Source organism: Phyllostomus hastatus, unplaced genomic scaffold (genome assembly GCF_019186645.2).
Source record: "Phyllostomus hastatus isolate PE091 unplaced genomic scaffold, TTU_PhHast_1.1 phas_contig_196, whole genome shotgun sequence".
NCBI classification, from domain to species: Eukaryota; Metazoa; Chordata; class Mammalia; order Chiroptera; family Phyllostomidae; genus Phyllostomus; species Phyllostomus hastatus.
The window spans coordinates 39,989,500-40,014,029 of record NW_025333709.1 but is presented as its reverse complement, the minus strand read 5'-3'; the positions used below and the strand labels follow the sequence as shown (position 1 = coordinate 40,014,029).

The following is a 24,530-nucleotide window of genomic DNA, read 5'->3' as shown; positions in this document are numbered from 1 at the left end:
TGACTGCATTTGTACATAAAAAGAGATGCATATACAACATGTGGAAATTCTCCATAGATGTGTCTTTTCTATACACTCTTGTAAAAAGACAAGTTATTATTTTATATATTCTATGTAATAAATTGGAAATTCAGAGAAAAATTCATGAGTTACAATAATTCTCTTTACATGAGCTTATTTTCTCTTAGTCCGTTATTATATTCAGTAGATTTTCCCCTTCAAGCTAGCTCTATATATTTGATTTATATGCAATAGTTTATGTATGAGAATGCATTATAAAGCTTAATACCATAGTACTCCTTATCCACGGGGGATACCCTTCAAGATCCCCTGTGGATGCCTGAAACCTTAGAAAGTACTCATTCTAAATATACTAAGTTTCTGCCTCTACCTACATATCTGTGGTAAAGTGTAATTTATAAATTATACACAGTAAGAAATTAACAATGATAACTAATAATAAAATAAGACAATGACAATATGCTCTCATAAAGTTATATGAATGTTGCATTATAAATAAAATAAGGATTACTTGAACACAGGGACTGCTTTACCACCAACAGTCAACCAGATAACCCAATGCTTACAAAGTGATTAATAGTGAGCAGTGTGCACAGGGTGGACATACTGGACAGAATGATGATTTATTTCCCTGTTGGGACTGGGTGAGACAGCTTGAGATTTCATCATGGCACTCAGGGCAGTATACAAATTAAAACTTAAAATGGCTTATTTTGGGAATTTTTCACTTAATATTTTTGGACCAAAGCTGGTCATGGGTACCCAACTGGAGAAAGCTAAACCCTGAATAAAGGGGAACCACTGTATATTCTAACATAAGGAAAAGCCCTGTTTTCTTAACTATCTAAATCTTAAATACCACTACTGCTGTAATAAATTTAAAAAATCATGTGCAGTAAACTCTGAGATCTGAGGTAGTCATTTCATCTATTTCAATGATTATTTTTTCTACAGTAATTTTTAAATGTATGTTTTGTCTGTTGAATTTGTTAAATTCCTTTATTGATGAAATTAATTTCAATAGCTTGTTCCCTTAACAACATCCAGCTTTAAGTTTATGAAAATATTTTGAGTGAGATGATAATGGGTTTATTTGTTATGATTTTGGTGTGCAGGTGATGCTTTGTCGAGTTGTGCACTTGAACCCTGTGTGGTTTTGTGAACCAGTGGCACTCCAACAACTTCAATTAAAAGTATTATGAGCAAGATAACAATGGGCTTTTTGTTGTGATTTTAAAAGAAATACAGTATTTAACAGCAATAAATGGAAGTTCTTACCCATGTTCACAGTCAGCATGTTATACTCTGCTGTGAATTTGTGAATTGCTAAAATGAAAGGCATTGAATAATGAGAAGTAAACCTTAATATTAAATTTTGGGTTTTGAAATGTCACCAAAATTGTTTTTGTATTTAAACCAATTTGGTAAAAATTTTATTATATCTTATAATTATTTTATCTCTTCCTGTGTCTTTATCTTTTCCTGAAAAATAGCAATTTACTCTTTATTATTATAAATTTCTGCAGGTTTCTTGGCCAAATTCCAGTTCCCTAGTTTCTAATTTATATAATGATTGGTAATAGTGAAATGCCAGGTTAACTATTAGATCATGAGATTTCTGTAGTTTTATGTACATTATTGATTAGTTAATGATGGTGTGAATATATACATTTTAGCCTTTCTAAGCCTTAATTGGACTTTACAAATTTTATCAAATAAAGCCTTAAATTTTTATTGTTAGTTATAATAGTTGCCATAGTGTTATCATTTGTTTCTAAGACCTAGATGTTCTGTTTCCAAATCTTTAATGTTATTTCATTAAAATTTTATGTTGTTCTTAACACTTATTATAATAGATATGATCTATCACCATTTAATGATGAGACAGAGATATTCCTATTCAAGCAGTCATTATGAAGCCATTGACCCCAAAGATTTTATGCCTCAGTCTCCATAGAGTGCTGTTCTGAGTATACGTAGAATTCCAAAATACTGGAGCCTCCTACCTAATGCAGCTATTTGGAAAGCTATGAGAGAGACTTGATATTTCCTTTCTTGCACTTAACACAAACCTGGCAGTATATTTTATTGTACTGCATTATATTATATTATACTATATTATATTAGGCTCATTATTGAATGCTTACTATGTAGTATGTTAGGTATAGATAAAGTATGAAAAACATGCAATAGTCTTTCTTATTCACAGTTGTGTTTGCAGTACATACTATATGATCAGTATAATTGTTGAATGAATGAATAAATGAATGTATCCCTGTTATGAATAGTTATGCCATTCATCTACCAGTGATGTAAAAATTAAACTGAAAGCACTTCTTAGAGTAAAACCAAATAAACTAAAGAAGTAAACTAAAGTGGTTTCCTAGAAAACCTTTATATTGCTATGCTATTTACTATTATTTCTAACTCTTTATCTACCCAGACCCAGCTGGTAGATTTTTTCAAAGACTTTATTAAGTTTCCAGTTTATCTCTGAAGAGTATGTCAAATAAAATAATACGTAGAGTTGATTCTAAACAAAAAAAATTACTTTTCCATAGAAAAAAAAGCAACCCAAACTGAATGCAATTACATAGGGCTAATACAAGGATGCCTAAAGCAAGTTGGGCCTGGCTGAATAATGTTAACCTTAAGGCACTCATTTAAAGTTTAATCATAGTCCTTAGGCTTCAGCAAAATAACATTTAAGTGAAACTTTAATAGGAGAACTTAACGAACTGGAGCCTATCCTTTGAACTCAGAGTATTGATGGTAATGTTCATATCCTATGCTGCTTTTCTTTGGTTTTCCAAACCTCTAACATGCTCAGAAACACATCAACATTCAGACAAGCACAGGCACACACAGCTGAGTATTAGATACTTAAGAGCACCTAAAAGATTCCCTGGGTTAAATATGTCAAAATGCTAGAAGCCCTAATATAAACATCACATGCTAGAACCCTATGGCAGAATTTGGGGGATTAATCTAATATTTGAACTCGCATTCTTGTCCCAGAGCACCTAATTATAGCTGTGATCTGGACATTAACTTTTCTCCTGTATTATAATTTCTCAACATTTGTTCATGGTGCCTTCATTCATTTGCTCAATCAAATAATATTTATTATAATCTGTTTTGTACTAAATACTGTGTACATTGAAAATGAAAAACAAACTTTGTGCTTCTGATGAAAAAAAAACATGTTATAAATATTAAATAATGTGAACATTATTACCCACCTATTATGTTCCAGTGGCTATAATTGGCACTGGAGAATCAAATATGGATATCTTATTTCTTCTTTCATATGACTTGAAGTCTAGAGTCACTATACCAGCACATTTATTGGCTCCATCTTGTTCTGGCCACAGCAGTATTTGGCACTTTTGGGTCTAGGTTTCTTCTAGTTTGGTGCATGTTGTCTTGGCCTGAGTATGTAAAGAAGGAAGCAATTTGTGTAAACAAGTAATGTTCCCCAATGTTTTTATTTCATCTTCTCTTGTTTAACCTCGTTAAACATCACTGCTGTGTTCATTATTCAAAGTAGGTTATATCCTGATTAAGGGGAGGATCATTTTTCCAGTGTCTGAGGTTAGAAATTACTCCATTGCTTTTCCTAATGAGTTTCAATATATCATGGAAAAAATGATTACTTGGTTCATAGATTAGATACATATGCATGTCTGGCTATACACATGGAAGTACTGAAGCATGTTGCTCCCAAAATATCCGTTCTTCACTTTTTGCTTTTCCTCCTGTCTGTCTCTAATAGGGAAAGACCCTACCAACTTTTGTTTTTCTACTTTTCTTCCTGGTGTGAAAAAGGCATTGAGACCTTTAAAAGTTTATGCAAATCCCTTAACTGATTACTCAGGTTACCTGGATTATTTTCAAAGAAAATGTCTTTAAATTTCCCTTTGTTGCAGAAAAATCTTAATTTCCTTTCCGGTTTAGCATACTGTTAGAAGAAAAAATTCAACCAACATCATGGTCTGCTTTCACATATATATAAAAGGTATATACATATATGTATATATCATCTATATATAAGGTTTATATATGTATTAAATGTTTTTTATATATAGATATAAAGGTTTCTGTGTATACAAAGATTCTATTAAAGGTTTTATATATATAAAGGTTGTATATATTAAAGGTTATATATATGTGTGTGTATGCGTGTGTGTGTGTGTGTGTGTGTGTATATATATATATATATATATATATATATATATATAACCTTTTAAGAACTGAAATACTATTTTGACTTTCATTCTTATAAAAAGAAAGAATTACATTCACCGACAGATTGGGGGTTAAATTTTATTTTTTTCCCTTTATCTATTCCAGCCAGGGGAGAAGGGAGGGAGAAAGAAAGGGAGAGAAACATCAATATGAAAGAGATACATCGATTTGTTGCATCTTGCTGGTGCCCCAACAGGAGACTGCATGTGCCCTGACTGGGAATCCAACCCACACCCTTTCAATCTGCAGGACAATGCCTAACCAACTGAGCCACAACAGCCAGGCCAGATAGGAGATTTTAAATGATCATTCATTCTGTTAACTTTCAAAAGCAACATGTAAACTCTGAAGAGATTTTTTTTTAATTAAGACATAAATATGTATATAGGTAGGCTTAAAATGGCAGTTATTTGCTTATAGAAAAACTGAATAGGACTCGATTGTCATAAAGAAACTTTGCATTAACTTGACTTTGATTAATTTAAAGGAACAGCATGCATATAGATTTTAACTTGAGGGAAGGGGACCAAATCATTTTTAATTCAACTCAACTTCTTCCCCTGAAACCTGGTCATGATCTGGGCCTCATAAGGAACAGTTTTGGCCACTGCGTGTAGCACACTAGAATGTCTGCCAGAGGCAATCTCAAGTTAGTGGATTTTGGAACTTAAATATGTTAAAAAATATTAAAGTTAAAAGAATATTATAGCTAATGGTGACAAGAGTTGCTTTTTATAAAAATTGAGTTAAAATTCTTAAGAAATGAACTTAGGATGCAGGAGAAAATATGTAGGTCAGATTACAAGAATAGGCTGTATCTTGAAAGGAAGACTTGCTATCTGTTTCCTGTGTGCAGATGGTTTTGGTGAATTTCTCCTTGGAGGATTTGAAAGGAAGACTCAGTTTAACAAATATGTGCTCACAATAGAGTCCAAGAATTGTGCTAAAAATTCCAAAATATTGTATTTTTTCTTTGGGAAACTTTTTGTTTAGTTTGAGAAATAAGTACACTATACATATTTATGATATAATGTACAGTAGCCATCCACATTTATTGGGCAGCTTTATAGAAATCTGCCCTGGCTGGTGTAGCTCAGTGGATTGAGTGTGGGCCTGCGAACCAAAGGGTCCCAGTCGAGGCACATGCTTAGGTTGTGGACCAGGTCCCTAGTTTAGGGCATGTGAGAGGCAACCACATACTGATGTTTCTCTCCCTCTCTTTCTCCTTCCCTTCCCCTCTCTTTAAAAATAAATAAATAAAATCTTTAAAAAATTAAAAAAAATAAATCTGGCAAGACATTAGATTCACCACAGTGAGACTGTGTGTGTGGTGAGAGTTAAAGAGCCAGAACTTTGAGGTGATATTGCCAGAATCATAGCTCCACAACTCATGAATTTTCTTAGTTTTGTCATCAAAATAATAACAGTTTCCTCATTGGACCTGTTAAAGATAAACTTTGTTAAATCATGTAAGATATTTAGGAAAGCTATAGGCACATATTAAGTTCTGAATAAATTTTAAATGTTATTATCATACATTATTATAATACATATTCCTGGGTCCCAGGATTCTGTAGGTCATGTTTAGTACCCACAAATCTGCCTACCGCAGTGGTTATAATACAGCTGGTAATTAAATAATCATTTGGAAACGTCTGTTGTAGGTCATTCAAAGTGTGTTGAGGAACAAAATAAAGTAGGAATTCACTAATAGGTAATAGTATTATCAATTACAAGAGAAAAAATAAAGAGATACTAGCATAAATGAATATTTTAGGAGGAAATAAAAAGAACATTTTAAAAAGGGTAGGATTGACATATAGAAATATTAATCTATGCTTATTTGTGTGTATATACATATAGTTTAATGTAATTATGTCCCCCTTAAATTGAATGAGAATTCTGTGAACATACATACTTACCTAAGAAAACTTGGCCTATATATATTAATAAGATTCACTCAGTACTTCTCTTGCCGGATGTTTAATTCTGTCATCTTTAAGGTATTTTAGTGGAGGAAAAAAATGAGTTGAGATAGTTAAATAGAAAAAGAAATGATCTCAGTCATTCTTCATTTTTCATTTAGAGATTCATTTTCAAATCCAAGCTTCATAAATCAAATTCAGTTATTGAATATCAATATATAGTTTTTGTAGTTGTATATTATATATGGTTACTGATTCTACCTTGAATATTTTATATTGTATTATTAAATACCAAGGTTCCTTTCTTTAATGTTGTTTTTCTAACAAAAGCAGTCCAGATTGTTTTTTAAATATTAAACATGTATATATATTTATTTATGTCATATGGGATTATGGAAATCAGAGGGAACTTAAATGATCATGTAACTTGTCAGTGTTAAAGACATTATTTTTCAGTCATGTAGACAACATTAAATTATTTATCATAGGTTAATGAAGTGAGGCACTATCAACAACTATACAATATGCACACAGTTGCAAGGTTGTGAACGTGATCTCTTTATTCTTTCACAGGCATCTTTGTGGCAAACTTCTTTGGGTGGGGCAAATACATGTTTTACTCATTTATTAATTGTGATTGCAATGTCTCAGGATGGAAACTTATCAGAATTATAAATGCAATCATCTTCTCATGAATGCAAGTGCATACTTTGTCCCTGAATGTGATAAAAACATAAACTAGCACATTTGGGGCATATTAGTTATTCTGTAAAACTCGTTGCAGGAATCAACCGGGTCAGCAATAAGGTTGTATGAAACCATAAAGTAACTTTTTAAAGAATAATCTTCAAGAAAGTGTGCTTTGATGATGCTACAAGCCTGTTAGCTCTAAAACATGACTCTAAATTCTTGTAAAATAACAGCTGAAAAGTCCTCAAAGATCTTCAATTAAAGCAAGAAATTGAAAAATAAATTAAAAAATTAAAAACATATTGAAATCTATGCAGCTTTTTTCTTTGCTTTATCAATTTTTTCAGGAAGTATTCTCTTTGTTACATTTTTGGAATAATTAAATTTCTAGTATTTTCTTTTGATAGGATGTACTTTTTAAAATGACTTCAATTAAATATGGTCTAGGAATCATTGAGAATCATTGAGAAACTTTTTTACTTAGTCTTGTAAATTTTAGTGTGTGAACTGAGTCATAGAGTCATATCCTTTGGGTGGGAGTGGGAGTTAAGAGAAAGAAAATCTATATCCCAGTGCTTGAACTTTTCATTTAGCCCAACTAATTAGATCTTGTCAAGATAGATTTTTCAGATACCATTGTATATCTTTAACATCCTATTTCATATGAAAAGAAAGTGGTTAGAACAAGCCTCAGCACCACAAAGTAAATAGTACTTTATTTACAAGGATCACTAGTTTCTAAATGTTATGTTTTGACCATCACAATCTTCTGAGACCTCAATGGGCTTGCCAACTGTCACCAGTGATAATTAGCAACAGAGCTGCACAGATAAATAAAATTCACAGTGATTCAGGTAGCCCCTTTTTCACAAGATTCAATTCTCTTCACGACAAAACCCTTCTTGGAGCTGCCAGCTCTTAATGACATTTGACAGGATTGAGTTTAACTTTCTCTTTCTTTCCTTCCCACTCTTCTGGTGGGAGTTATTACCGAGAGGAAAAAAATAGTGGCCAGAGCAAAAGGCTGGCAACATTTCAGGGTTGACATGCCAAGTGTTCTTTGACTAAATTGTTTCTAGAAAAAGCAGAGAGAAATAACTCACTCAAAAGTTTTTGTTCCCTTTGCAGTTGAGTCTCAGCACACCACTGAGTGAAGCAATAATAGTAAATCCAATGCTTTCTGGTATTTTCATTTACCCATTTTCCTTTTGTTCATTCATTCAGGAACTCTTTCATTCAAATGTGATTAACCTCTGTCAACCACTGAGCTCTACTCTACTTCTAAAATTTTATTTCAAAAATATTTTATAAATGAACTCATATAGCATTTAAATTTTGAACTTTATTTTTCTCATTCAGCAAAATTCCTTGGAGATTCCTTCAGATTTTTACTTGTATCAAGAATTTGTTTCTTGCCCTGACTGGTGTAGCTCAGTGGATTGAGCGCGGGCTGAGAACCAAAGGGTCGCTGGTTCGATTCCCAGTCAGGGCCCATGCCTGGGTTGTAGGCCAGGTCCCTAGTGGGGGCCATGTGAGAGGCAACAATACATGATGTTTCTCTTCCTCTCTTTCTCCTTACCTTCCCCTCTCTCTAAAAATAAATAAATAAAAAATTTTTAAAAGAATTTGTTTCTTTATATACTGAGTAGTATTCCATGATACATTTTTATCACAGTGTGTTTGTAACCATTCACCTATAGAAGGTCACCTGGGCTGACTCTAATATCAGGAATATTTAAAATAAAATTTCTGTGAACATGCATATATTTTTGTTCAGATGAACAAAAGTTTTCATTTACCTGGAATTAAAATCAAAGGGTAAAATTGGTGCATTTTATAGTAACTGCATGCTTAGTTTTGCAAGAAACTCCCTGTTTTCTAAAGGGCTTAACCATTTTACTTTTCCCACCAGCAATGTATAAGCAATTCAGTTTTATCACATTCTTATCAGCATTTGGTGTTCTGACTTTAAAAAACAAAATAATTTTAGATAGGTGTGTAGCAATATATCACTGTAGTCTTAATTTGAATTTCACTGATGGCTAACAACATTCAACATTTTTACACCATGGCAAGTACCATCTGTGTATTCTCAGAAGTACTATATCTGTGGCTTTTATCCATCTTCTAACTGGATTATTTAGTTTTTACTGGTGCATTCTACATCAATGTCGCTTGCTAGATATGAAATTCTTGGATGACTTTATTTTTCTTTCAGCCCTTTGAATATGTCATCCCACTTTTATTCTGGCCTGTGTTGCTTTGTTTCTTGAAGAGGCGACTCATTATTAAGTTCTTGTTCTTTATTTGATGAGTGTTCTTCTTTGTGTCATAGCTTTCAGCAGTGCTGCTGTCATATGTCTAGGCATGGATCTCAGTGTAGTGGGCATTTTGGATTTGAACATCAATATTTTAATAAAATTTGGGAAAATTTTGATATTCAAGAATTATATGTGTCATTTTTTCTTTCTTCTCCTCTTTTGGAACTGTCATTACATATATGTTGATAGGCTTAATTTTGTCCTAGAAGTCTCTGAAGTTCTGTCCATTTTTTATTTAATATTTTTCTATATTCTTCTGATTAGATTCTTTTTATTGATCTGTTATCATGAATATAGTGCATTTCCTGTTTATTTATTTATTATTATTATATAATTATATTGATGTAGTAAGACATAATTTATAGTGTTTTATTTTGAAGTGTATCAAAATGTTTTACTCTTTTTAAAATTTTCATTTCTCTCCTCATATATATTTGAGATTAGATAAATGAACTGATGTTAATCATGTATAGTGATATATAGTAGGAATGTAGCACATTTTATATTACTATTAATGGCGATGTAAGTGTTTTATAATGTTTGGCCATTTCAACTTTGGTGGAGGTGTCATTTGGCATATATATCCTCGGTCACGTGCAAAAATCCTGGTTTAAAATATTTTCTAAATTTGCCTTATATTGCCAAATAGCTTCCCAAATTCAGTTTCCTATGCATACTCCCAGCATTGAAGAGTCCCTTTTCCCTAAGCTCTTCTAAAACTTGATTCCACATCTGCCTATGTTTCTCCTAATAAACATACATTTAAATGCAAAGAATAATTTTATATGCAATATAAATAGCCAAAAGTGGAATAGGAAATTGTTATGAAAGAATTTGAGATGTCCAGCAACCCACTAAGCAATATTTTCTAAGGACTTTTAGTTATATAACAGAAAACCTGTTAGTCTTGTAGCAAACAGAACAGTGAAGTCAAGGACAGTTGTTTCCTTAATTATGGATTTATTCTTTATCATATTGAGTCCCATTTGCTGATCTACAAATAGATATGGATGTACTGAATAATACTTGAGATTCTTTATGCTAAAAATTCATATATCTGTGCCATTATTATACTTATCTGTTATCTGCATTTACTCTATTATGTTTTCTATTACTGTACTATATCAGTGAAAGGGATTGTGTCCATAAGCAGAGAAAAAGGCAGTTTATAACTCTCTTTAATTTTAAGGATAAAATCACACTGCAAGATTAATTTTACTATTTCTGCTTATGGGTACTAACCTAAGCAAAAGGCTTCAGAATGATGTAGGAAGAATACAGGAAGATAAGAAAAAAATATAGGCAGAAAATCCAAGTAAGAAGAATGTACGATTTCCCTACTGTTGCAATTTTACTAATGCTATAAAGATTTTATATTTGCCTAGAATTTTTAGCATTCTTAGAAAAATCCATTGTTTTAGCAATCCTAAAAAACAAATTAATGAATAAAATGCAGTTAGATATGTTTATTTAATTGATAAACAAGGCATCTTTATACATATTAGTCAATCACTGCCATTATATAGTGTGCTATGTTATAAAACTGCATTCTAATGTAGCTCAAATTTACAGTTTCATTAAAGTAATGATCAAATACATGTAAAAATAAACACTGAAAAATTGAAATTGTCATTTTAAAAGTATCAGTAAGCATTCAGTAAGCATTTTAAACTTCCATATTAAGATTTTGGTAAGAAATATGCACTTGTACTCATTGGGCATTTTTTTTTATTGTTGATGTTAACTGTTTGAACAGAAACAGCTAAAAAATGAAGGCAGTGAAATTTACAATGGACCCAGGGCAGTTCCTTCTTTTACTTGCATCTCAATGAGAGAAGCACTGGGAAAAATAAGGCTGTTCTCTATGGCAGTTCCAGCTCTGTGCTGGACAACCCTAACTGTAGATAGCCTTTGTTTCTGCAGAACTTCATGAATATGGACATGACAAGTGGATGCAGTGTTTTAGTCTGTGCTATGGCAATAGAATCATTTAGATGTGAATATGCTCAAACCCCTAGTGTAGCTGTTTCCCAACAAAAATGAGATAGAAATTCATGTTGAATAGCCACTGATTACAAGAACATGATTAATGTGAGATATGAAATTGGATTGAATTATGGGTGCTGTTGTTAAGCCTACATGAGAAGTTTAATTTTATCTGTTGAAAAATGAGGGAAGAATAAAGACAACCGAGTAAAGACATTATATTTTCTAGTATGTATTATAGGATGGCTAAATAATTTAGACTTCTAATTTGGTTATTGGAAAAAAAGTTGCCAGAATATCAAGAGTGTAGTATCTATTTTTACTAAAATATTAAGCACACCAGTGAGTACTCTCCTTTATTTTTATTACATTGAATCCCAATAGAAACTGAAACTTTCATATAGCTATAAAAGGAAAGCTTCGCTACAGAACTAATAGTTATCTATTATAGAATAGTATTTATATTAAAGAGAGTAATAATGACACTAAAATTTTTAAGTGTTATTGAGAATATATGCTTTTAGGTAACACTGGGAGCACCATCTCTGACATCTCCCAGTGGCTGCCATGAGGAATTTTCATAGTATGCCTGTGTTTGCGTTCACTGTGAAATCCTGAAAACGGGAGAAAGGTGTGACTTCTTAGATCTTAAATTCTCTATGGTAAATGTGTATTTCTGCTTCATAGTTGAGACTGAATAAACTCTTTAGAAAACTATAAACTCACAGATTATGTAAACTTTGGCAATAGCACAGTAGATATTTATATTAGAACAGACATATGTTATCAAATGCTGTACTTATGATCTCTTGGTATAAAGTGATAGAAAATATAGAGGGATGAGCTACTGCGGCTGAAACATGGAGGTGGTAAATATATAGTAAAGCAATAATGGAACTAAATTAGATAAATTGTTTATAAATTTGTTTTTAGCTGCTTCTTTAAGAATATAATTTATGGCATAAAATCACTAATAAACAAGATAACATTTACCATATTTAATGGATCTGCTTTCAGATAAAATACTAATGAGACTATTTAAAGTTTTAATTCGTTTTACTACTTTGTTAATTTTAGGTATACATACCCACTGAGCTCATTTTACCTTGTAATATTGTGATTGACCAGTTGATACATTTAAAATTGTCCTGGTAAGTAAAATTTTCTTGGAAAAAAAAAGCCAGATTTAAAAAACTTGAAATATCTATGACATATATCATTAATTTTTTTATTATTTTTATTGATTATGCTATTACAGTTGTCCTAATTTTTCCCCTTGACTCCCCCTGCACCCTGCCTCTTCCCAATCCCTCAGGCAATCCCCAAACCATTGTTTATGTCCATGGAATATGCGTATAAGTTCTTTGGCTACTCCATTTCCTATACTATACTTTACATATACATGGCTATTCTATAACTACCTATTGGTATTTCTTTTAAAAAATTTTTAGTTATGGTTTACATTTAATATTATTGTATTATTTTCAGATATATAGCATAGTGGTTAGAAAATTATGTATTTTACAGGGTCCCCCAATGTTTCAAGTACCCACCTTATCACATACATAGTTATCATGATATCACTGACTATATTCCCTATGCTGTACTTTACATCCCTGTGACTATTCTGTAACTACCAATGTGTACTTCTTAATCCCTCTACCTTTTCACCCAACCCTTTGACTCCCATTTCTTCTGATAGCAGTCAGTCTGTTCTTTGTATCTGTGTGTCTGTTTCTATTTTATTTGTTTGTTTATTTTGTTCTGTAGGCTCAACACATTAATGAAATCATAAGGTATTTGTCTTCCTCTGTCTGACGTATTTTACTTCACTAGTGCCCTCTAGGTCAATCCATGCTGTCATAAAATGTAAGATTTCATTCTTTCTTTGGCCATAATATTCCACTATGTGATTATACCACTGCTTTTTTATCCACTCATCTATTGATGGGCACTTGGGTTGCTTCCATGGCTTGGCTATTATGAATAATGCTGCAGTGAACATATGGGTGCATATATTCTTTCAAATTAGTTAATTATTTTGCCTCTTCACCCATTCACCCATACCGTCTCCCATCTAGCAATCATCAAAATATTCTCTATATTAGTCTGTCTCTGTTCTTCTTGTTCACTTAGTGTGTTTTTAAGATTCAGTTGTTGAGAGATATGTATTTATTGTCAATTCATTGTTCTTTTTTTTAGAGAAAGGGGAAGGAAGGGGGAAAGAGAGGGAGAGAAACATTGGTATGCGGTTGCCTCCCACATGCCCCCCACCAAGACCCAGTTTGCAACCCAGGCACATTCTCTGGCTGGGAATCAAACCAGTGTCCCTTTTATTCACAGGCCCATGCTTAATCCACCAAGCCACACCAGCTGGTACTATTGTTCATAGTTTTGATCTTCCTTTCCTTAAATAAGTCCCTTTAACACTTCATATACTAATTTTGGTGATAATAAACTCCTTTAGATTTCCTTGTCAGGGAATCTATTTATCTGCCTTTCAATTATAAATGATATCTTTGCTCAGTAAAGCAATCTTGTCTCTAGGTCTCTGCTTTTCATGACTTTGAATTTTCTTGTCAATCTCTTCTACCTTCAAGTTGTCTTTTGAAAAATCTTCTGACAGTCTTATGGGAATTCACCTGTAGGTAACTAACTTTTTTTCTCTTGCTGTTTTTAAGATTCTTTCTTTAACCTTTGGCATTTTAATTACTATAAGTCTTGGAATGGGCCTCTTTGCATCTGTCTTCTTTGGGTCTTTCTGTGCTTCCTGGACTTGCATGTCTATTTTCTTCACCAAATTAAGGAAGTTTCCTTTCATTTTTTTTTTTCAAGTAAATTTCCAATTTCTCACTCTTTCTCTTCAACTTCTGGCACCTGTATGATGAGAATGCTACAATGCTTGACGTTATCCCAGGGGCTGCTTACTGTCCTCTTTTTTCTTGGATTCTATTTTCTTCTTATTGTTCTGATTGATTGTTTTTTGTTTCCTTATGTTCTAAATCATTGATTTGATTCTCAACTTAATCTACTATACCGTTGTTTCCCTGTAAATTGTTCTTTATTTCAATCAGTGTATCCTTCATTTCTGATTGGATCTCTTTTACACTGTTGAGGTCCTCACTAAGTTCCTTGATCATCTTCATAAGCAATATTTTGAACTCTGCATCTGACAGATTGTTATCTCCACTTTTTTTAGTTCTTTTTATGAAGTTTCAATCTGTTCTTTCATTTTGGCCATGTTTCTTTTTCCCTCATTTTGGCACCCTCTGTGTGTTTGTTTCTATGTATTAGGTAGAGTTTTAAGGATTCCTTATATGGAAGCATGGTCTAGTGTAATAGGTATTCTGTAGGGTCCAGTGGTACAAACTCCCCTATCAAGCTGAGGACTTGGTGTCCACCCTTCATGTTGACTGAATACACCTTCCTCTTCTAATTGAGTCTTAATTGATATTGGCAAATCAATGGGAGGGATTTACCCAGGCCAATCAGCTACAAGGACTAACTGGCCATCAATCTCCACCCTCCGTGGAGAATCAACTGTGCAGGGGCAGGATGGTGGTGCATCAACATGGTCTATAGCTATCCACTGGGTGTTTCCCAGGTGGTACAGGCCAAGGTTGACCTCCTCCTATGTTCTGTCTGGTGCCATCCTGCATGAGCTATAAAATAATCTGAAATGTCTGTTAATTGTGTACTGGGCTCATAGATTCCCAGGCAGAGCTAAGTATGAATCTAGGCTGGCTTCTGCTAGTGCCTGGCCTGGGGCTATGTAGCAAGAGCTACAGGATTCTGGGAGTCCACTGATGTTGGCTGTTGCTTGTTTGATAGGTTTTAGGTAGTTGTGAAGCATGAGCCAAGACCAGCCATTCATATGGAAAAGTCACTGTTAACAGTTTGGCTGTGCCAGGAAGTTGGGTGTGATGGAGTCTCAGGGGATCTCCAGGGTAGGGCAAACTGTTTAGCCAGGTTGATGGATTCTCAGATTTGGCACCTACCTGCCACCTCTTGGCTCTGTATGCGGGGAGGGATGAGTTCAGAAAGGGGACAATGGCTTCTGGCCACCTTTCTGTCTGTAAGAAACTTGTCCCCCAGCTTTGCCTTGATGCCAAACACTTCAGTTCCCCACTATATGCCTGTGGTATCTTTTGAGCAGCTACCCTGGTGCTGGAACTCAGAGTGAATGAGTCTAAATAATTCTATGTATGGGCTCTTTAAGAGGAAATGACTGGAACACCAGTACTTTCTTCTACTGACTCAATCTCCACTGGTTTTTGCAGCTAAGAGTTATGGGGATTTAATTTTCTGGCACTGGAATCATAGGTCTGCATGCCTGGTATGGGTCTGGGACTCCTTGCTCCCAAGATATCACTCCCAGAATTTTATCCACCACACATGCATGTGGGATCCACTCATTCCATATCTCTGCCCCTTGTATCATTTTGGATGAATCCAGTTTCTTTAATTTTATAGTTGTCAGATTTCTAATCAACTCAGTTTCTAACAGTTTAGAGTGATGGTTGTTCCTTATTTCAGTTATAATTTTGATGTAGTTGTGCAAGGAGACATGGCATGTTTCCCTTGCTGCCATCTTGACCATAAGCCATTGATTACTATACCACTTTATATAATGTAAAACCATTTAATATACATTTTCTTAAAAGTGGAGTAGCAATAAATACATAAGTAGACATTATATATATTTATACTTTTGGTTTTAGATTATGTTAATCATAGTATTTTATTAAGAAATACCTTTTTTTCTTAAATAGTAAACTTCTCCAGTTGTTAATGTTTTATCCGTACTTTTGCTTTTGATTTTTCCAATCTGTAATTGATTTTTTCTGCATTGGATAATTTTTTAAAAACCATAACAACATGTGGAGAAGGTGGGGGTGCGTCTTGGTGGAAGGGGGGAGTGGGTGATATCTGCAATAATGGCAACAATAAAAACAAATTTAAAAAGTGAAGTATAACTTTCTGTTGTCAAGTATATATTTGACATGTGTGACAAAGTGCTGTTGGCTATGTAGTTTTGTTCAGCAAATAAGGCTCTGAGACTGCTTATAATAAAGATAGCATCCTACAAATATAAAAATAAAAGAAAGAATCAATGATATTTTTCTTTCGTTTTTTATTTTGTTATAACAACTGAGTGCATTATTGGGAAAAAAAGAATAAAAACTATGAATTGTTTCTCCAGGGGAAGAAAAATCTCTTCTTGTCATTCATATTTAGTGTCTTACAGATCTATAGATTTAATCCCCGTGAAAATATTCATATAAAGTTGAAAGCTTTAATCTCTTTCTCAGGTGATTTTGGTTTTTGAATGGAATGTGATTTCATAAACATTTTTTTTCTATTCTAGGGCTGTAAAGTAATCAACTCAACTTTATTTCATGCACAGAAAATTATTTGAGTGACTTCTAACAATATTGCTACATCATAGTCACACATTTTAAAGATGTTTTAAATAACCAAACTCCTACATGATGCATATTTTTACTAGCATATTATTGAGGAAATGTAACAAGATTGTTGCTTCAACTGATTTTTGAAGTTGCTACATTTTGATATTTATTTTACTAAAGAACCATAGCCAGTAGAGATATTAAATTTCTGAAACAGAAACTATATACTGTATATTTTATTCTTTTAAAACCATGTTGTTCTTGTGGTTGTGCATAAAAATTGAGGTGTTTCTGTGGACTAGGAGTGGTCTTGATCCAAATGTCAGAAAACTTATTAAGGAATGATGGATTCTGGTAATTCTACCACAAAGGCCAACAATTTTATTTTTTGAACACATAAATACCCTGTTCATCAGATATTGAAAATTTTTCACTGTTGTTGATTAAAATGACTTCATTTTCTAGTATATTTTAAACATTATATTTTTAACCCTTCAAAGGGGGAAACATTGTTAATATCAGAGAGTTCCGACCACAGACATCAATCTGGCATTGATTAGTGTGTCAGTAGTTCTGGACCTCAGTTTACTCATCTGCAAACAATGTGGTTTTGTTCCGTAAGATTATATCATGTGCAGGATATATAACAAGAAAATGATCTTCTCAAATACAGATTGACTACCTCTAGCTCTAAACTATTCCTCCTGTGTATATTACCTTTGAGGTTTCACACATTCCAGGATTAATTTTGAATTACAACAAAATGTCTTTCAAAGCATTGCAATCCAAGATGCAGCTTGTTCTATTTGAAACTCATTGTTCAAGCATTTGGGCAGCCACTAGACAGGCTTGTGAACTAGGGACTCATATTTTAACCCAACATGCATGGACCTCAATAATACAGTACTTCTTCCTAATGAGGAATGACTTGTAGTGTACAGCAGCACATCAAAGTTAATAACAAATGGGAAAAAAGTCAGTTCCAACAATAATAGGACTCTTCATCTTTTCTGCCATTTATCATGTTCCTAAGTCATTTGTGCTTAGAGGAATTTCTGACCAGTTTCTCTCAAAATAAATATCCTGGATTGAATATATTAGGTAATTGCAGACTTCTGCATGCACACATGGACAAATGAGCTTAATTGCACATTCAACAGGGAGGAAACATAATGATTTTATGCAAGCATAGTAAGTTTTAGCAAATGTTATGGGGAAGACTATTAGTACTCATTTATCATGAACCTGAGGAAAACAATAAGCAATTTTCTTAGGTTCTTACATGAGTACATTTTACCCACTTTTTCAATATGAAATTGAAAAAACACATGAAATAATGAAACTAAAATGCTGATATTAAAATTACTATAATAAATTAGAAAATAAGAGGAAAAACAAAAGATCTTTTTGTGCTTAAAATTTCTGATTTGTTATATTATATTTCATTAGATTTTTGCAATAACAGGAAACTTCCCAAAATTCTAGACTGTAGGTAAACATATTACGAGGTAGCAGGTAGAATGTCTTGCTCACTGGTTAAAATGAGTAAAGTGCCCACTTCTAAACCTGAGCACATAGTCAAATTATTTTCCAGGTGCTTTCTAACGTCATGGAGAGGAACTATTTTTTTGAAAAAATTAGTTAATAATTTGAGATTAGGGTATAGTAATTTAGGAACCATACTATACACACACACAAGCACATACAGAGAAAACCACAGGATATCAACTAGTGATATTTTGAATACAACGAAAGCCTAATTTTCACTTCCTTTTGGAGCCTTTAAAAAGGAATTATATGAAATATTATGATATTAAAGTTATGCTTTGGGCAGGTCAGAGTAAAGCTGGAGGCAATTGATTCCTAGTCATATTTCAACATCTGTGAGCAAAAAATATCTCTAAGAGAGCCCTAGTATTGTTTGATTGAAGTAAGAAATATAAGGCCACTAAGTGATATTCTATATTCTGGGCTTTTGTTTCTTAAAAGATCTTATTTATTTGTTTTTAGAGAGAGGGAAAAGGAGGGAGAAAAAGAGGGAGAGAAATATCAATGTGTGGTTCCCTCTTGCATGCCCCGCACTGGGGACCCAGCCCACAACCCAGGCATGTGCTTTACTCTGGGAATTGAATCAGTGACCCTTTGGTTCACAGGCCAGCACTCAGTCCACTGAGCCACATCAGTCAGGGCTATATTCTAGATTTCTAATATGTACATAAATAATGAAGGAGACTAGTGAATGAAAAATAAAAACAGTATTTTAAAACATACCATGCTCAAAATATTGCATAGCTAAACTAAACTGTAAACTGTAATTGGTAAAATAATGCTAATGAAAATGAGTTCTACAGGCTAAAATGCCAAACTAAATTTTGTAAAGATTATAAAAATTATCCATATAAGAAAATTTATGAATTATTCTAAATGTGAAATTAGTGTATCTCTGTAAGAGGAGGGTTGTATATATGTCTGATATTGATTTATTCATTATAAAATATATGCCAAGTGCCATACTTTGTGCCATGTGGTGTGAGATGCTGAGAAACAGTAGAGAAAAAGAAAATCATGTCTTTACCTTCATACCTGTGTTTCAGAGTATAAGATATATAGAGACAGAAATACAGGAAAGAGGGGGGTGGGGGGAAAGAAGGATGGATAGGTGAAAGGAAGGAAGGAAATAGAAGGAAAGGAAAGGAAAGGAAAGGAAAAGAAAGGAGGGAAGATTGAATTATTTATGCTTACATGATTTCTGAAAAATCTGAATTTAGTTGTGACATATGGCTGCAACCCATCAGTCCAAGCAATCCCACACATAAATCTGCACATGGAGCACAGAGATGTGCTGACAACAGGCAGAAGGGCTGCTCATATGTTCAGGCCTGTCCTCTGGGAGCTTGGTCAGTTTCTTTCTGTTCTCTTATCTTCAGGTTCCTCACTTCAAAAATAAAGAGTAGGATCAGGTTTTTTAAGGCCCCTTCTTCTGTGTTATATTAGATGGTTGGGACAGTTTCAGTTCTCACTCTAGACTACATGTAGCCGGTGTGCCAGTTGATGGGTCTGAGTTTATATATCTAGATGTTAGATGAGACGGGACTAAAACTAGGGCTGCAGACTGATACTCTTTTTTCTGTACAAGACCAATCAAGTACTTCTGTTCAAGTCTTTACTACAAAGTTTCTTACCATTGTACTTTAATCTTAATATATTAACCTCTGCTTAAAAACCAAAGTAAATAAAAACACAATATGAAAACAGAACTAGATAATAGGCACCCTTGATAACTAGAAAGGTCAAAATCACCTCTTTTCATTTGATGATTCCTTATGCATATTTGGGAATATTCTAGTCTAGGCTGTGTGTCCTTCATAAGCATTTTTAAGTATTGAAAGCAAGAGAAGTGATGTATAGGCTGGAGGATTGGAAGTAAGAATGAGGTTAGCAGGCTAAAAAACATTAGGAGCTTGGGGCTAGAAACCTAATAAGGCAATGAGAGGCAGGCAGAGAGAAAATAGTTCTTCATGGTTTGTGTAGGAAAAGTTGATAACTCCATAATACATATATGGATATGAAAATAAGTCCTTTTTCTTTTCCACTTCCTTGATGAATGTGGCTGACTTGTGATGTCTGGCCAGGCATGGGATTAGAATGCAAATGACTTGGACTTCCCAGTGCCCACTGGGAAAAGGAGCAAGCCCAGGCATCTGGGAAAGAAATCAAGCCAGACCAAGCTGTCTGTGTAACTAGTGTTTAATGTTAAGACAAAGAAATAGGAGTGAGGAGGAAAGAAACACAGAGAAGCCAGGGTTTGGAGGCTGGGCCTTGAAGAGGAGCTAGATGGGAAGAACAGAGCTGCTCTGTCCATATTGTACCTAGGTACCACGCCTCCATAATTCCCAAGCAACTCACTATAGTAATCAAAGGAGCAGCAAATACTTTTATTATACCATAGATTATAGGTAATCCAACAAAACTGGGCTGAAAATATTGTTTTTCTATCTGTGACTTTCATTATGTTACAGTAATCTTCTTGATATGACATTTGCAAAAGTGTCTAGGAATTTACCTGTCAGGTTCTTAAGTTCTTCTTGACTGATGCTTCTCTCCATCCTCTTGTTTCTTCTTCATAAGTGAGATTTTTGCTGAGAATAATGGGGTGTCCTATTTGTATTAAAAGGGAAGAAATCTTGGAAGAACCCAAAGTTTTAATTCAACCAAGCTAAATAAATGAAATATGTTCATCCATTTCTTAGTGTATTTATAATAACTAAATAGGAATAGATATTTATGGGAAATGCATATATATTATCTATTTGATTCCCTGAATAGCTTATGGTCATAATTATTTAAATTAAACTCTTTCTATTCATATATTAGATACAGAAAATTTGAATCTTCACTTATATTTTGGACATTTGTAAAAACATAAATACAATTCCACCATAATAAATTCTAACATCAAAGAAAATTATAGTTTTCCTTTTCTTAATTGAGAATATTTGGAGAAGCAAGATGCTCATGCACTCTTTGAAATTATCACCTGAAGCAGTAGCTATTAAGCTGTCTTGTCAAGTGCTGCTTGGCTTGCATTTTTAATAATCTTTATGGTACCTGGACTTTGTACAGACAAACAGTGAATTGCTTGCCTTATAATCTTGTAAGATGCTGCTCTTTTAATACCTTTTACTTGCTAGCAGGGTTCTATTGGAATATATGGTGCAGAAATAGGACTTCTATACATGATTTAAGGTCAAGGATTTAACATCCATTTGTGTTTTATATAGAAATACATTAAAAAATAAAATCTAAAGCAGACATAATGTAGCATTTTGATTTTTTCAAAGAAGAGCTTTTTGATGTTATTTTTCATTTTACTGATTCACAGAATATGTATTTAATTAATCTTGTTACAGTAAGTTGATTACTTTTGTTGCTCTCATTCAGTTAGTTGAGGTGCTCTTTTTTCCATAAAATATTGATCACGACATTGAGTGACCATTCAGAGACTGAGACCTGGATCACTTTAGGAAAAAAAAATGTCAATAGTTTAATGACAGAACGCTGAAATAGAAGGCTCAGTTAGAAAATCGGAAGCTGTTAAATACATTTTGAGAGAGGACAAGTGAGATGAAGTGAAAGAACTGAGGCTTCTCATAACACCTTAATGTGAAAGTTGTTAGGAGAGATGAAATCTCGACATCCTTCTCTGTGAACTTAAGGAGCTCAGCAGTTGCCCCTCAGCAGCACTTTTCACTTGTGTCGGTTTGGCAGCGGCGAGGATTTTCAGAGGGGACATGTGAGGTAGACAGTTTACGTGCGTCTTTTGTGACTCCACATTTTTCACGTTTGTCAATTGAATGGAATCAAGAAATAATACTGTATTTAATTTTATATCTAAAGAAATGAGGTTCCATTAGGTTTATCTATTTCCATATCGGAAATCACATTCTGTATTTATTGAAAGTCATTATGGTTTCATTGCTCTCTGTGTTTCACAGACAGCTTTTTAAGAGTTAAAATTGTATAGTTTTGTAGACACAGATTTTCACAGGTCTAGGACATTTCTTAAATAATAATAATATAAAGAAAAAATTTGGTTCTATATTTTCCAACAGTAGTTATGGTACAATGAGCTTCTCAAAAATGGAATATTTTATTAAGATAGTGATTGGCTCAGACCTCCTCTTTCACCAAATACTATTTTTTGAAGCTGTATAAAATTATACTTAATTTTCTACATTCTGTATATGTTTAGAATTCTTAAGGTTATTATGCATAAAATAATGCATTGGTAAGAAAGAATTAATGGATTTCCAGGATATAATAGCATGTCTGTACTTGAAATGACAAGGCTGTCTGTATTACTGATTTATAATTTTACCTCTATTTTATATGCATCTAGATTTATATTTGTGAATATATTTGTGAATAAACATTTAGTTATCCAATTTGTAAAAGAGTCCAACACAGACTGGTTTCATGAAATAAAACTACATTATTAATTTTAAACTAATGAATTTTCTTTTAAGTTTTATTACACTCATGTGTTATTTGTAACAGGCCAGAATTAAATGTGTGAATTCACGTCCTTTTTTCTTCTTTTTCACATTTACTGCTACTTTCTCATTGTGATGTTCTAAAAGATATTGTTCCTTTTTAATATAAAAATTTATCTATCCCAGTCTATGTACTTTCTTTCAGACATCTCTTCTTTCGAATGTTTCTCGTTGTTCACTTCCTACACATTCAGCTTTGCTTTGTTTTTACTCTGAAATACATGTATTTTTTTCTAGGTAATATCATTCATATGTGTTCACCTTTGAGTTACATTAGAGACAATGAATAATACATTATTAATTTACTTAATTTATAAAGGGGAATATTTTTATAAAATTCTTTTTGTTGCCGTTGATGTTCAAATACAGTTGCCTCCATTTTAAATTCTTACTATATAGCTCCTTCTCCCAATACTAAATATGGAGATTGCAGAAATTTGCACATCTGAAATAGTTTTGACTATTTTTTGGTTACTTCCTATTTTTAAATGTGTTTTTCTATCTTATGTTACACAGTGGGAAGAAATTGGTGAAGTTGATGAAAATTATGCCCCTATCCATACTTACCAAGTATGCAAAGTTATGGAACAGAATCAGAATAACTGGCTTCTGACCAGTTGGATCTCCAATGAAGGTGCTTCCAGAATCTTCATAGAACTTAAGTTTACTTTACGGGACTGCAACAGCCTTCCTGGAGGACTGGGGACCTGTAAGGAAACTTTTAACATGTATTACTTTGAGTCAGATGATGAGAATGGGAGGAATATCAAGGAAAATCAATACATCAAAATTGATACCATTGCTGCCGATGAAAGCTTTACAGAACTTGATCTTGGTGACCGTGTCATGAAACTGAATACGGAGGTTAGAGATGTAGGACCTCTAAGCAAAACGGGATTTTATCTTGCCTTTCAAGATCTAGGTGCTTGCATTGCTCTGGTTTCTGTGCGTGTGTACTATAAAAAGTGTCCTTCTGTGGTACGACACTTGGCTGTCTTCCCTGACACAATCACCGGAGCAGATTCTTCACAGTTGCTAGAAGTGTCAGGTTCCTGTGTCAACCATTCTGTGACAGATGAACCACCAAAAATGCATTGCAGCGCAGAAGGGGAGTGGCTGGTGCCCATCGGGAAATGCATGTGCAAAGCAGGATATGAAGAGAAAAATGGCACCTGTCAAGGTAAGGGCATGCCTGTGTACTTGCAGGTGCTGTCTGCTTCGGTTGGATCATGTATATGTATGGCATCCAAGGATCGTTAGCAAGCGACCTTTTACTTGGCTAATTTATGGAGATTATTTCTTTTCAAGTTTGATTTCTCTCCTCAGAATTTAAATTTTTTGGCAACGATGAAAGATTTAATGTTACATTTTATCAGCTATACATATTTAATACTCAGAATATATTACTTGCAGTGTAATATTCATATTCATTTGGCTTTCAGAAGTTTTATTTTTGAGCAACTCAGATGAAGGGATCATTTCTTTGTATGCACTCTCTTTGAAAGATTATTATCTGTTGCTGTGCTGCTATTTTGGTCCATGAAGAGAAAATAGTACTTTTAGCTGCTTTATAAAATGCAAATGCAAATCTTGTTTGAGACTTGTTTGGGCACGTTTTTAACCCTTTTAAAAATTCTTCAGAAATAAGTTCAGTCATATGAACTCCATAGGAAAATATTTGTTAGCTGACAGGACTTAGTTTATCATGTCGTTTACATATAATTGCTACCACATGTTTGCTCTTAAAAATTATAGATAAATTTTAAATGCATAGTAAGTAGTGCCCAAGAAAAGAAATGCTTAGAGATAGAGCCAATACAATAAGGTCATTTCAAAACAATTTGCACTTGGAGATTTTTTCTGTTTTAATTTTTC

General features: G+C 33.4%; 1 protein-coding gene across 11 annotated transcripts in view; it reads left to right on the top strand.

Annotated features, from left to right (window-relative positions):
* The window catches only part of EPHA5 (EPH receptor A5), a 313,122-nt gene that overhangs the window by 45,983 nt on the left and 242,609 nt on the right, over positions 1 to 24,530 (top strand). For all 11 annotated transcript variants that reach the window (XM_045834335.1, XM_045834334.1, XM_045834338.1 and 8 more), the window contains exon 3: positions 23,172 to 23,835. In XM_045834335.1, coding sequence (XP_045690291.1) covers positions 23,172 to 23,835 — 664 coding nt within the window. The remainder of the gene's footprint in view (positions 1 to 23,171; positions 23,836 to 24,530) is intronic.